The 15836-nt window shown below is 37.7% G+C and overlaps 1 protein-coding gene across 3 annotated transcripts in view; it reads right to left on the minus strand.

Moving 5' to 3' along the window:
- The window catches only part of veph1 (ventricular zone expressed PH domain-containing 1), a 102258-nt gene that overhangs the window by 46025 nt on the left and 40397 nt on the right, over positions 1-15836 (minus strand). For all 3 annotated transcript variants that reach the window (XM_088078780.1, XM_088078781.1, XM_088078779.1), the window contains exons 5-7: positions 11528-11691; positions 9877-10086; positions 520-740 (exon numbers count right to left, since the gene is read on the minus strand). In XM_088078780.1, the coding sequence (XP_087934906.1) occupies positions 520-740; positions 9877-10086; positions 11528-11691 (595 nt within the window). The remainder of the gene's footprint in view (positions 1-519; positions 741-9876; positions 10087-11527; positions 11692-15836) is intronic.

Below are 15836 nucleotides of genomic sequence, written 5' to 3' on the forward strand. Positions count from 1 at the left end.
AGTGTGCCATGATCCTGTGCAGCGAATGAAACAAAACCGGGGTCCAGCAATGGCGGACAGAATGCGGTGCAACTGTTGAATTGTCCCACTTGCCTCCCTTATGGTCACAATGGCAGCAAAGAAAACAAAACTTGGGATTTATTCATTTCGTCTCATGCCTACTTTTAGTAGACCATACGTATTGAGCATTAATCTGCAAATGCTCTAGTTCAAAAGAGTCCTATCTTTTCTATGGATTTCAGTGTTTGAGCCACAAGCAAGGCCAAAAGACGCTTTTTGTTTTTAGCCTTGCCGATTTCCAAAAAACTTCCCCTTCTAACAGGTTAAGAGTGAGGAGTCAGCAGTAAACAACAGTATAGAACAGTTAATGAAATCACTGCAACCACCAGAGGTCTTTGAGCATACAGTCATACATGTGTACACAAAAATATTAGGCTGATTGGTCAAGTAGTTGGCAAGATTACCTATGGACAGACAGACACAAACACACACACACAACCAAATGCATGATCCCCTTACCTGCAGTGCATGGCCGTGCTCTCCTCCAGTCTTCTCCCCAGCAGTCGGGCTATAGCAGTGAATGAGTTGCTCATCCTGTAGATGTCTTTACCGCAGCCTCCCAGTAGAGATGGGTAGCGGTCGGTCAGAGCTCTGATCTCCAGCAGCAGTGTGTGGTGAAAGCTGTGCTCCATGCTGCCCAGACAGGACACCAGGTAGACCAACGAGCTGTGAGCATGAGTCTGGAGTAAAGAGACAACACAGAGAGATATGATGATAAATAGAAGAAATTATAATAATGTGTTGTGACCCATGCTGGCAAGAAAAATACAGAAAAATGGATAGGATTGCCAACATGTTATTATTGTAGGAAAACTGCCCAGGTTAATGGTTACTTCTAATGTTACCGGTTGTTTCTGAGTGTACTGAAAATGACTGAAAATGGGACCAATGTTTTGTTTAAGGAAAGCTGGAAAGTACTGTGTAACTACATGTGTTTTGGTGAAAACAAAAAAAGAGTATTTTATCTATTTGACACACAGTACCCTTAATCTACCAAAGAAGTTTGGAGGGGTGTTGCAACTTCTCTTGTTTCTAAATCCTAACAAATAATAATAAATACAAACATATGCTCTCGGCAAACTTGTCATTACTTTCTCTTCAACCTTTGTAATAACCAGATTCACACACATTACATCAGTCTCGACCTGATTTTTGTGTACAAATGTATCCAAAACATATACAACCTAATCACCTTTAACACAGAATAATACTTAACAAAATGTCACTCTCCGTTAAGCTTATTTGTTTTCTTCTCAAAGGAAAGTTTTCTTCTTATTTATATTTACTTTCTCCTTTTTTATGTAATAGGCAACATGGTATAAATATAGCCCTGCATATGAAACACATACTTTTGTTTCATAACTATTTAATCTTAGGTTTTGTTCTTACCCATTTTGGATCTCAACCTTTTATTTAACAAAAAAAAAAAACCCCACACGTTTTAAAGTGGTGCAAACCAGTCAACACTTAAATCACTGCGATAACAGATGAACAAAAGTGACATGATTTCATTAACAACACTCCTGCTGTGTTTTAGGGCAGATCCAAAGCCAACTAAAAAAACATCTGTGGACAAAAACAAGGTTCATTTAAAAAACTTAAGTCTCTATGCATGTAAAAACTCACACTGCTTGGACAAAAAAAAGAGACCGACTGATTGATGGAGGGAGAGAAAGACAGACAGAGCCAACCTGTGCTTACTGAGCTCAAGCACACCTTGTAACGAGGAGAGAAGAATGCACTTACTGCACAGTTTGGGCATGTTTCACAAGCACTCTCTGCAGGATGCTATATTTATACATGGATGCTGAAACTACCAGAAAAGGCAGAATTTGAATTTATACTGTAACAACAAGCCAAGTAGGTATTTAGGAGGTTTTGGGCCTGGAGTGAGGGCTGCAGGTACAAAGATTTTACTAGGATGTCCACTGCTTCTGCGCACAGTTCAAGTATTTATTGTTGAGACGATTTTCCTTTTTAAGGACTCACTACAATACTTCCAAACATTACAGCATGAGCAGAACTTGAATCATTTTCAATTTGCAAGTGAGACATTTTACATTAACTCTAATAAAAGCCTGCCAGATCATTTGAGGCCCTCCTAAATCATTAAATGTCACAGGTCGTGTTTAATTGTGTGGAAAAAACACTTGGCCTTGATCTGATGTCCTAAATACATCACTGGTTTAAATCCTGGCCAAATTCTTGTGTAAAATCCTGCAAACAGCACAATAACTGGAAGTTTTTAAAAACTAAGAATGGTTGTATTATATTATAACTTTCAATGTTCTCCAAAGAAATTGTGGCAGAGTAAAAGATATTCTGCCAAAGTGCCAACAAGGACAGGATACAGATCTGGAGAAAGAGATCAGTTCTTTCTGCCTCGTGTGCGCTCACACACAAACAGATACACAAACACACAAATCAAAATCCTAGGAAGAGACACAACTTGGCCCATCCATTTCTATCACTCCATTATCATAATTCTAACAACACTGGGAGCCAGTCTCCTCTGGCGGTAGCACATGTGTTTGTGTGCAGGAGATATCTGTTATAAAACTTAATTTTTAAAAAATGAATGATTCAGAGTTTACAAAAAAGTAATGAAAACACTGCACCAGTTCAGCAACAAGCCAAACCCTTTCTCTGCTTACTAACCTCTTTACTTTTTTTTCTTTCTTTCCTTGTTTGCTTAGTTGCTTAGTTTCCTCTGATTGTCCATCAGCACACTGATCTCTCTACTTCCTTTGGAGCTGCAGTCTGGCACACTAACAAGCCCCATGGAGTTACTGCTGTGCGCACAAATGTGTGCTTTCTGTCCCAGAACGCATAAATTATTTGTGACAATGAGTATTTATCATGGGGATGATTTAACATTTGATTCTGAAAATTTCGGAGAAACTGTAAGGATTTCACTAAAGCACTTCAAAAGTGACAAAATACAAAAGCATCACACTTTCCTTATTAAAACCTGATGTTAACAATTAATTGACTTATTTACAACCTTATGGAAATAGAGACCAAAACAGGAAATCTCAACCAAAAAAACAGCAAAGTGTGATGGTTATTTTACTCCATTCAATCAATTTATAAATACATGAATACTGTATGTCCTATGATGTAATTGTAATTGGTAAGTAAAACTAGTGTCTCCACTGTACCATGATGCTTTACTGAAGGTTTGATGTAACATTTATTTGCTCATCACCAGTGGCTTTATGCTTTTTACATAAATCCTCCATATTATCTGCATGTCATGTCCGTCTTTGTCATTCCCAATATTTCGCTTGCAATTTCCAACCCCATGTCAGTGGTTTTATGAGTTGTGAGCAAAGAGTTACGTTTTTACTCTTAAAATTTTTGTTCTGAATAGGTTTTAAAGGCCTGTGTAGGTAAAACTATCTGCCTCTCAGGGTTGGTAACAGACTGTATAAAATAATGGACGTAGCTACTCTACTGTGATGTCATCATTTGGTTTGTGGATTGCCATTTTGAAGCCTTGAGTTTGGCATTTCAGCTGTTGCTTATCTTGGATTTTTGGAGCCAAGAGTGACCAAATTTGGACGAGAGGGTGGATTTGACTCATAGACTGTCACTCATGTGCAACCCCCCCTTAAATATGTATATGTATAACTCTAAGATTTAATACAACAGTTGTCATGATTGTTAAAATTACTAATAGAGACCAAAGCCGTTTTCGCACCATACTGTAAGCATGTTTATTTCTGCTTTAAAGTTGGGCGTTTTAACATTTTAACTATGGGGATTTCCTCTATTTTGGCACTTCCTCTGTTTTGACACTAACTTTCAGTGTTGTTTGTGCAGTTTTTGCCACTTCAGAATTTACTTAATTTTTCAGCCTTGGAGTTTGCCACTTGATTAAGAACCACTGCTTTGTTTTTAGAGACTATTGCTAAATAAACTGGTTTCTAAAAGGTCCCATATTTCAGATGATTTTCATGTCATTTTAAATATAATTCAGACAAAGTACTTCAACTATATATCATTGAGAAATGCCTTTTAACAAGCTGTCATGACTTCCCTGAAGCTGTGATTTCACAACTTAACTGTGTAGACCGTTTCAAATTTTGTTTTATTGTTTTAACATAAACACTCTAAATAGGTATTTTTGTATTTCCTGTTGGAATGTCTCACATTGTGTGTGAATGGCATCAGCTGACAGGAATATGGACAGTAAACATGGAGCTGTTTCCTACCAGTGCCTTTTCAGTGCAATGGTCTATACATATTGAAAGTGCCGCTACACTGTCATTCCCTCTGCTGTTATGATGGTTCAGCGATGCCAAAAGCGTGATGTGGATGGAAGAATCAGTAACACAAACCATTTAAATCAGACTGGATTTTTTAGAAGGGGGGCTTTAAAAGACAGTGCCAAAACCAAACGTATCACACAGAAGGTGAATACAGGTATATTCAGGCAGAAAATATGAAAAAAAGTAAATAAATAAAAAAAGTGTTTTTTGGACATGCAAGCATTTTAACATGTTCTAGTAGAAACCTAAAAATACCAGTATGACCCTGAAAATGAGCATAACATGATTTTTAAATCTCCCATATGAACTGCATGGCATGTTCCCTCTCTATGCCAGTTGTTTCAGACCTGTTGGTTTTTAACTTGCAAAAAATATTAAAGTACTGACAAGAGGCAGTGGTTTCATATTTTTACAAGTCATGCGCAAAGAGTTATTTTTTCCTTCTCAAATTGTGATTTGGAATAGGTTTTATAGGCTTGGAGAGGTAAAACTCTCCAACTCCCGGGTTTGGGAACCACTTTTTTTTGTATAAGTTTCTTTTTTTTTAAAAACATTTAAATGCTATTATTTCAATGAGCAGATCACAACGTTAACAATTTTAAACCAGTGCAGCTTCATAATCTTGATTTTGGCTATGAAAAAATATATTGTTTTATGGAATCTGTGATAAACTGAGTGACCAGTACCACAAATGAACATGCTAAACAGTTTACATTTTGTCCAAGATAACACTTATGTTGTTAAGTTGTTACATAGTTAAGGTTGCAGACTTTGGCTACATCATATTTAAAGGTTTTCCCAACTAAAGCTTTAAAAATTGGCCATAGAATTCAATTGACACACTTCAGAAACAGCGTTAACATCAAATAAAAATGTTTTTAATCTTTGAAAACTAGTATTTATTACATGACTGTTACTTTCTCTCGTTTTACCTTTATGGTTATTGTGATATAAGACAGACAATAAGTGCAGAAACACATTATAGACCAACTCTCTTCAGGAGGTTAGGGAAGCCAGAAACAGTGTTGTGCAATCCTATCACAATCGAGTACAAATACACCCCAGCGAGTGTGTGTGTGTGTGTGGCACAAATGCGAACCCACAGGAGGTACTCTCCACTGCCATCACCAGGAGGCCTCTGCAGAGGCATTTCCCAGAAATACATGGGTTATTTTCCAAATGGTTCCAATGTGAAGAAAGACAGGACACTGAGGTCTGACCAACTGCGTGTGCGTGCATGTGTGTATGTATTTGTCTGTGCTGAAGCTGGGTTGGCAGGTTTTTCGACAAGAAGATTGAGGAGGAAAGGTTGCCCTGGAGTAATAGAAAACTGTATTATGGTTTCCAGCTTCATGATGTGTGTGTGTGTCAGTAATGCGATATGTTCTCTCCTTTCCTTAATTTCCCCAAATTGTCGTTAAACTGCCTTAAATAGACCCAGAGGAAAACGGGGAGTGGGAGCCCTCACCCTGTCCTGCTGTCACCTTCTGATGAAGGCGCACACACATTATAGACCGACTACAATGTGTGACCTCATCCTACCTATTATTACACAGTGTTGTGTGGATAGTCATGTATCGTGTCTGCACAAAGTTGATTCGAATATCTCATGCACCATATTCTTATTTAAGCCTTAATCAGGCTAGTCCCATATGTGACCTCAGCACTCAGTACACTCATACAAATGTTACTTTATTACCAACTGTCCAGTATTTGTTTGCATCTTAAAAGTTATTTTCATGATTGCACAAATGTTAACTGTCCAGGATGAGAACAGCTTTTCTCTTTCTTGGATAAACCCAACGATTAAATCCAGTATTTCCACAAACTGTGTTCAGTTCAGAACACAACTACAAACATTTTCTGATCATTTTGTCCTTTTAAGGCACAAAATCTAACAAACACAGAATTTTTGGAAGAAACAAGTATTCCCCAAAGTAAGTTCCATGTTATCAGATATTTTTATACCAGTGAAGGAAAGTGCATCCACCAACCAGAGATGGTTTAGATTCCAATAGGCTCAGACAGAGGTTGTATAGGGTAGAAATGGTGGTCTTCGTAGGTTTGCAAGCATTTATTGTGTTGCTATGTACCACAGACTGCAGGTTTTTTTAAAGGCTGGCCAACAGAAGGATTTACTTGGAACCACTTTCAGATGGACAAGAAAGATAATATAAACACAAGAATTACGAGTGTTAATTTAAACCATCAGATGAGCAAGACTCGCAGTCAAGTTACCAGCTGTGAGGCAGCAGCATGCTAACATCCTCACAATGACAATGTTAACCTGCTGATATTTAGCAGGTATGATGTTTCCACTATCTTTGTTTAATGTATAAGCATGCTAACATTTGCTAATTAGCAATAAACACAAAGCACCGCTGAGGCTGATGGGAATGTCATTAGTTTTGCAAATATTTGGTCAAAAAAACAAAGTACTAAACAAATGAAAACTCTGACATGATGATCATACAAGATGAAGCGAAAGAGGAGCATTGTTGCCAACTCTTTTCTAATGAAAGTAGCAAGCACTAGCTCAAAAAGTCAGATGTCATGTGCTCATTTGCATATTGTCATTATGCATCAACTGAAGCATTAAAATGATGCTGAATTAATTTCAATAGAAAAATCCTTGACAAAATATTTGAATGATATGAGATTTATGGTGCTTTATATACTATAAAACACCACTTTTTCAGCAATCCAGATGGAAAGTTATGTCAACATAACCACTGAAACTCACAACAACTGAACTCCCACAGGGAGCGCTGTCTCTTCTGTCCCACTGCACGATCCGCGCTCGATGATAGAGCGCTGGACTGCGATTACTTTGAACAGCATGCATGGGAAGGATTTACAAAATAATTCTCTGTTTTGGTTTCTGTATTCTTTACAGAAATAAAGTCGCCAAGAAGGTCTGAAAAGTCTACATCCAACAGTTGTAAAGGTATTTGACCTAAACCCACAAATGTCAGCCCCAAGTCGCCCCAGAGAAGAAGTCAGGGAATAACCAAAATTACTAGGTTACATTTTCTGGAGATCATGGATGTTTGAATCTAATTTCATGGCAATCCATCATTTGACTGTTTTACTCTGGATCATACTGGTGGACCGGCTGACATTACTGTACTCTACTGTAAAAAAAAAGTAGGCTCAATTCTGTTGTTTTTTTTCTCCACAAAGAGAGCCTGGCGGCTGATAAAAACAAACCAAGTCATTAAGTGTGTTCTTATTAGCTGCCTGCAGCCTACATCACTCCCTCCCTCTCCAGCCCATCAGTCAACAGCAATGCCACCCTGCAGTTTGCTCCACTTTCCAGGCTAATTAACCTGTAATCAGCAGCTCAAGTGTTTTTAGGGCCAGCTAATGGCTGAAACGCCAATTTTTACGTCAGAAGTGCCATTAGAGGCAAATGAACAACCAGGTCTGCAGGGCAGCCAAGTGTTTAACCCATGGGTAGGCCAAAATGAGGCTCATGGGACAAATTTAGCCTGCTCCTAAACTAATTTTGATACTGTAAGTCTTCCAATAATGTACAATAGTTGTAGCAGTAGTTAAAGTTTAGTATTTTTGAAAATGACCTGCTGCTTGATACCTGCTGCATCAAATTGATTCAAGAAAATATTGAAATAATGAACACATTTTCTGTTCTACAATACAGCTGATTTTCCTTTTCACATAACACATAAAAAGTACCTTTCTTGAGGTTAATGTTCCTTTAAATTGTGTCATGCTTGGATCATAAGGCTGACAGGGCTGTTTCTTAACTTTTCCTTCAAATGAGATTTTTTTTCTCCTTCCTCCAGGACAGTGATTTGTTGTGTTTCTTTACTTGTACTCAGCTGTAAATAGACAGAACTCTCTGAGGAGTCGCCATGTGTTTGTTTAGGACAGACGCTCCTCAACAATGATGTAGGTTTTAGACAGCAGTTTAAACCTCCGGATGTGCCCGGCCAGTCCACTGGGCGAGTGTGTTTTACACTTGGCAGGACAACAGAGAGCAAGTCATGTGAGATTGCACAGCCGGTTCCTCCCTACTCATTGAAATAATCACTCCTGCCTGTTTCAGTGTGTGTGTGTTTTTTTGTGTGTGAGTGTGTATATGTGAGACTGTGCATTGCTATGCAGACTTTAATGGCATTAATTATTCCCCTGACATTTTGACAAGATTTGGATTATTTTTGGAGCTTGTCTCTGTTTACGGCAAACAGCCAGTGCACCAACAACACAGACATCTACTGCAGAAAGCTGACAACATGCCCAACCTGTGTATGCTTTGTGTCCCAGCTAAGAAGTTCAAAGTAAAGGCCTTATCACACCAAGTCTTTATTTTTCATATGCCTGTTTATAATCCCTCACCTGATAAAAATCTGTACACACAGAAACCTCACTGATTCAGGTGCATTTTGTTGCTCTATTTGTTGCAAAAACTCACAATATGAGAAGAAAATGTAAAGACACATTTGCTCACTTGCTTTTCTCCATTACAGGTACAATGGAGAATGCAATCTGCTATAAGTATCGTCATTGCCGTTGTGTATTTGTCAGTAGGCTAATGTTACCTCCTCTTAGTCATGAAAGATTTGAAGAGGAGCTTTCATTCTATACATGCCCATTTCTTTTTCTAGCTGGACACAATTACAATTTTTTTTGAATAAAATTTATAAAGCCCATTATCGCAAAACACAGTTTTCCTCAGAGGGCTTTACAGCATATGACATCCCTCTGCCCTTAGACCCTCACAATGTCTAAGGAAAAACCTAGTAGAAAACCTGGTAGAAACCTCAGGGAGAGCGACTGAGGAGGGATTCCTCTTCCAGGACGGACAGACATGCAATAGATGTCATAAATAAAAATTCAATTACAGTAACCACTGTCCCTTCCTGCCCTGTTCCTCTCTCTTATTGCAGATGTGTCTTGCAGGTTATGCCACATTTCCATCATTTCCTCTTGGTCAAACAACTCTTTAAAGGATTTCGAACGATGCAATGATTTTAGACAAAAAATAAAAACTTGGTGTGCAAATGCCTTAAAGACTGATTCAGTTTAAATTTGTTTGCTGTTTCCTTCAGTATTTCTTTCCATATAGTCTCTTCATGTTACTTAGCTGGAGATTGGGAATAACTGCATTATTCTTCTTTGAGGGAATAGTTTTTTGGGAAATGAGAGTTAGATGAGAAAACTGATATCACTCTCGTGTTTGTATGGTAAATACAAACCTGCAGCCAATAGTCAGTTAGCTTATCTCAGCTGGAACAGTGGAAACAGCCAGCTTTGCTCTGTCTGAAGATAACAAAACCCTTCTACCAGCACCACTACAGCTCACTAATTAATTTGTAATTTCTTGTGTTCGTTTAATCCATACAAAAATCATAGTGTAAAAATGTAGTGCTATTTAATAAGGATTATTTCCTGGCTGGGATCAGCAAATTCCTGGCTTCTCCCCGACTCTACTGAAACTTTCACTATCAACTACATTTCTCTTTAGCAAACTGATTTAAACTTGGTTTTAAATGTATTTTGAGTGAGTGTGTGTTTTTACCTCACTAATGATACCGACGGCACCATGGATTTTGGCCACGTGACCTAGCAGAGCAGGGCATTGTTGTCCAACAATCCTCAGCGTTGGCAGAAAGCTGACCAATGAAGAGGGGCTGGCCTGTGAAACGTCCACGAGCACACCCAGCAGGGCTTCAGTTAGGGATTGGTCTCCTAGGTAACTAACAAGTGTGGGCACCTGAGGGCTCAACATCTGTGCGGGTGAGAAGGAACAAAGATGGAAAAATATTCTTCATTATTTGTGATTATAGCACTGTCATTGTTTGGGGACCACCATTAACAAACAGAGGCTTGATGTGTCATTAATAACGGCTGGAGATGAGGTGATTAAACTTGGAGTGAGATGATACGACCGGTGACTAACAAAAAACAAAGCTTGACTATAGCACTGTGGGGACAAACTGAGTCAGCAAACAGTTCCTCCTCATTATCAGGACTGGTCAAACTGGACTGGATCAGACCAACCATTGTCAACCCTCCTGCTGCTATTTTATGAGTCACTTTTTCTGAGAAATCATATTAATATGAAGGTGCTTGTCTCTGTAAACTTTAAAGTTGCATGTCATTGTGATTTTTAATCAGTTACATCCAGAAAGTGAATATTAGGTTGCAGAAAACTTCTGTGATGAATGCAGCTACAACTGAAATATTTTGTGTGTCTGTGCGGGGGGTGGAGATCAGAATAACTCCAGATGGCTGTTTTTTTCTTTAGTGCTTAACGTGTGAGTGAGACTATCCATGTTTTACCACCATGTGCTGTGTTTGCTGGTATGTGGTACTTTCCCCTCATGTTGAGCATCCGCAGCCCTGCTTCAAAATATGCAGGATTAAGGGAATTCCGGCTTAAAAATGTGCAGTGCACGTGCATTGTTCCATTTACTCACTTCTAACTATGTCCCAATGGCTTTTTTCAACATTTCGACATGAGCTCATTACAGGATATGGCGAAGTCAAACGGTAAAAGGTCTGATTAAGCTTGACTCATGGGCAGAAATAAAAAAAAAGGCACACATATACTTCACTGTAAGCTAAAGCCAAGTTAAATGTAAACATATGCCATAACCATAGAGTTCTGATTTGGTTGGATAGGGTTTTGTTTTAGGTAACACCAAAGTGTAATGTGTTAACTATCTCATTATCCTTTAGATAATAGTATAAAACACAGCTGGAAGGCTGCTCACAGTATTTTGGGTGTTACTTGGCTTCTTGAAACACTTATTCCACAGCTGACAAAGATTGTGCCAACAACAAAATTAAAAAAATACGATTAAATATAATTTGCGTTTTCATCACTGGTTAAGTGTCAGTGGTTTAAGTGGGATAATTTACTTTACTTGAAAATTAGGCATATATAAGTATTTTGCTTCTGCAAAAGCCTGTTCAGTCACTACATCATACACAGACTGTTGTTTTTTGTTTATACTTGCGATGCAGTTTGTGTTTATTGTATTATGTATGATGACTGAATAAAATACTACTATTAAAAAAATACTACTAATACTACTACTGAAATAACAATAACAGTTTCAACAATAAATAGTTTGATTTATCCACAGTGTATGGTGCTTAATTTCCAATATTTCAACAGGAAAAAAATAAAAATAATAATGATAATAACAAACACAAACACTCACAAGTGGATGTTGCTCAGCAATAATTTGAATGAGTCTGATCAGATGTTGTTGCTCTGGGGACTCCAGCTGTGACATCATTGCTGTTAGGTTGCCTAGGTGACAGTGGATGGTATCTGGTTGTTTCGGGTAGACTGACGGTAGCACTCGTAACAGCATGTGGTTACCTGCCAGAAAGAGACAGAGCAGGTTTCAGTAGGCCAATTACAAACTTGCTACCCACCATTTTGATGTTAAAAGGCTCGTTAAAAATAAAACACTTGGAACCACAGAAAATACAATTTTCTCTGAAAAAACGAGGGGAAATTTTACAAATTTGGCAACCTTTTACGCTATACATCACTTCAGCCCCTCTTTTTTTCCTCTTCTTGATTCAGTTAAGAAGAGCAGTTATTGTCATTAGACCTTTTACATGTGCACATGCATATGTGTATAGAGGTTTGTAGTTTTATTGAAAAACTACAAATACAGTTTTTTTAAATGTGTCATTAAAAAGCTACACAGTACATAAAATGACAGCATAAATGTCATATTGGTCAGACCACTGTGTCTTTAAATCCTGCAGTTACAGATGACTACAGACATAAACATGTTTCCTGATTTAACATATATCCACAATTGATATCAATTGCCAGTTATCTGGAAGAAATTGTTGTTAGAGTGATGTTGAGGTTTTCTGGTCCATAAAATGGCCAAAATAGAAGAAATTCTATATTAAATTTGACTAAAATGATACTCAAAAATTCCAGACTTTTGCTTTACTGTCCACTGATAGATGTGTCTATGATTGATATCAGTGAAGGTCGTCTGAATAACAGAAACGCATCTCTGTACCATTTGCATTAAACTGTAACATTACAGAACTGTTGTATCACAATGCCTTAGTTTTAGGTGGATGTACCTAATACTATAACAATTTGCTTGTTATCAATGCTGCCACATTCCCAGATCTAGTAACAATTAACTAGCTAACAATAATTGTATTTCTAACATAAGATCTGAAGGCCAAAAGTATGAAAATCAGAACCAAATTGCATCTTTTTTATGGTGTAGCTGCACTGTAACACCACTGTAACCCCCAACTGTTATTTTCCTCAGAAAACACACATTATAAAACATCTGTGTTCTGTAAATATAACTTTCTCCATTTGTTGTCAATATTCTCTCAATGATGCAGGAAAAAAAGTCAGTGCTGACGCACGACTGGACATGAAGGCATTTGTAAGTCAGACAGCCCAACAAACCCACGGTATTACCCAACAGCCTTTGACTCACGTATGAAACATCTTTAAGTGATTCACATCTCTGAACAAAGGCTCTTGTTTCCAAATGGTAGGTTCATTATTGGTGACATTTCAAGATTTCAAACAATGGCTTCTGTGTCCTACAGTGAACCAAACACTAGACAACAAGGGATATTGTGATATTAATGTTTAACCACAGCAACACTCTGGAGCTTGATATAAAACTTGTACAGAATAAATGTTTATGGAACAGATGCTGCCTAATTTAAATGGTCTGACAAGGACAGAAATACAAAGCATTAGACTGATATTTAAAGAGAATGCAGGGTGGTTAATCAGATTTTATCAATGCCAAAAAACACAAACAGAGCAAAAACAAGAAGGGCTGTCCTGAACCCAAAAGACAAAACTTCACTTCCAAGGAGAAAAAAGAAAGTGAATAAAGTAAATGTCGAGAGATCAAATGTCTTGTAGATCTCCTAATATAATGAACTCTTTTATATGTATACCATATGTCGATATATTTCAGCTTGAACGAAAAGGTTTCAGGCTGAGGTCCATGTTATGTTTAATTAGATAAGATTGGAGGAACTTTATATATTGATGTTGGACTAAACAGAAAACAGGAAACAGAGGAAACAGAAGCAGATGGTAGAGGAATAGGGTATTTTTGTCTTATTAATCAATTTTTACCCCAAATGCTAACTTGCCACATTCTCATTACTCCACAAAGTCCACCTGCTGAAAAGCAAGCTCCATGTCCTGGTGCAGCAACGTTATTCACCTAATTCTAACCATTTTGTCCAATTTATTGTTTTATTTCCAATCTCCATTTTTTGTAAAAGTTTATTCATGTCAAAAAAATGCTGTACCAAGAAGAATTGCTGACATGCTAATGCTGTTATTTGTATTGACGATCTTATTTTAGCATGTGAGTATGCTAACATTTTCTAATTTGCTATTTACAGAGTACAGCTGAGGCTGATGTGAATGCCACTCGTTTTGCAAGTACTATAAACAAACTCCAACATGAAAAGCTAAGGGATCAGCAGAGGGTTAAAATGACGAATCAATAAACCACTTGAAAAACCACGTGATAAAATTAAATTTAAGTAGTGACAGCAAGTGCCTCAAACATTGATATCCTCAAGCAAAATAACAGTTTTTATCATATGTTATTATTATGAACATCTGTTCCATAACATTTCAAACACTGGCGAACTTTTGTCATGTCTAATAAAATGATACAGCAGGAACCTAAATAAATGGTTCCAAGAGGTGATTCACATCTGTAAATCACTTTAACCACAGGCTTCATCGTGTAGGACTGACTGTTCTGTACTGTTCTGTGTGGAGGCAGAGGAGGGAAGAAGAGCGCACAGAAGTATTTAGAAGAAAGTTGTGGCTCCTTTTATGTCTCTTTCACTTCCCTTTAATCCTAGATTACACCGTATAACATCATTGACACACCCAGCTCTACACTTAGGACACAAATCACCATAAAATGAGACAGATACAGTACATGTACAGAAAGAGAGAACGAGTAATAACCATAAAGTTGAGGTTGTAGCTTTTACAGGTCTTTTCACTGGAATGTTAAAAGGCAGGAGGAGACAAGAGTCTGCACAAAAACACACTGAAGAGGATTTATAGAGTGTACCTGGTAGAGCACATTCACCAACATCTAAACACACAGACTGCACATGAGAAACACAAAAAAACTCTTTTGATTATTGATTAGCTTCATTCATTGACCGATATTTTATTTTGGGAAACCACCTTATTTGACTCCTACTGTGTCTCCTTAGATTATCCTGTGTGTTCATGTGTGTTTGTGTGTTTACAGCAGGGATACTCAACTTGCTTTGTCTGGGCGCCACTTTTGCAAAATTGAAGGAGACCAAGGGGGCAAGTATATATAATAAATGAATGGCCTGTTTTCAACCTTTTGACGTTTGCTGTCCTCACTCACTACTTCTGTCAAGGGGAACCAACCCCAGTCAGTTTTTGTGCTGATTTTTTATGCATCAGCCAAAAAACAACAAAAGTTCTCATTGTGAATCAGTTTATTTTCATTGTCAATAAGAAAATGGTCATCTGGGTCACTTAGCATCCTATCCATCACGAGATTTGGCCCACCGGCCACAGGATGAGGAACACTGGTGTACAGTATCTGACCTTCATACCTTCATTCCAGCATACACCCAATCTATCATCATGACTTACAAACGTCAATAAAATATCCTGTGATGGCCTTTGGTTCTTTAGCACACAAAGGCGACATTTTTGAACAGCCCCTCAGACATTTTCCTGATGAACTAAAACTATTGTTAAATTCATGTGAGGAGGCAGGAGAGGACGCGGTGGCTTTTTTTCTGCTGTGCTGTTTCCCAAATGTCATATTAGAATTCCAAGGTGAGTCACAAAAATACATTACCAATTCTGGAAAGATACTTTGTATAAAAAAATACTTAAATACAGCTATTGGCCATATTTTTACCTAAGAGGACACTAAAACAGTCTGAGTCATGGGAAAAATGATTTTCTGCATTTGTGCTGTGACATAGCAGTAAAAAGCCATTATATCCCATAGCAATGATAAAACCATAAACTGAAGGTATCGGTATCACTGCTGGGACCAGTGTATCTAAATCAATAACTTTCTGAGATCTAAAGAGGTGTAATTTATTTGACTCTGTTTTACATGTTAGGGAAAATAATTTTAGCCCTCAAACTCTGAGAGACTCTTGAGATAAAGGATAGTACATACTGTGCATGACTTAAGAGCAATAACAAGGTGTTTCACACTTCCATAAAACCCAGCCCTGTTTCCTTCTACATACCCTTTCAAATCTGACAACACAGGAAGTAAACATGGACCCACACTGTTACCTGGAGCAATCCAATTTCAGTGAAACAGTCTATATAATGCATGGCTTAAAGAGCAAATTACAATGTCTTTTTTACAATAACTTCCATTTGGAAAACCTCTGAATCACATCCATAAAATGTAACTGTGTTCAGCAAGTGCTGCCCCAATTGGTTAGTTTTAGCCACCTACATATTTT

This window comes from Plectropomus leopardus, chromosome 6 (genome assembly GCF_026936395.1).
Source record: "Plectropomus leopardus strain MGB_pleo_1.0 chromosome 6, ASM2693639v1, whole genome shotgun sequence".
Lineage (NCBI taxonomy): Eukaryota > Metazoa > Chordata > Actinopteri > Perciformes > Serranidae > Plectropomus > Plectropomus leopardus.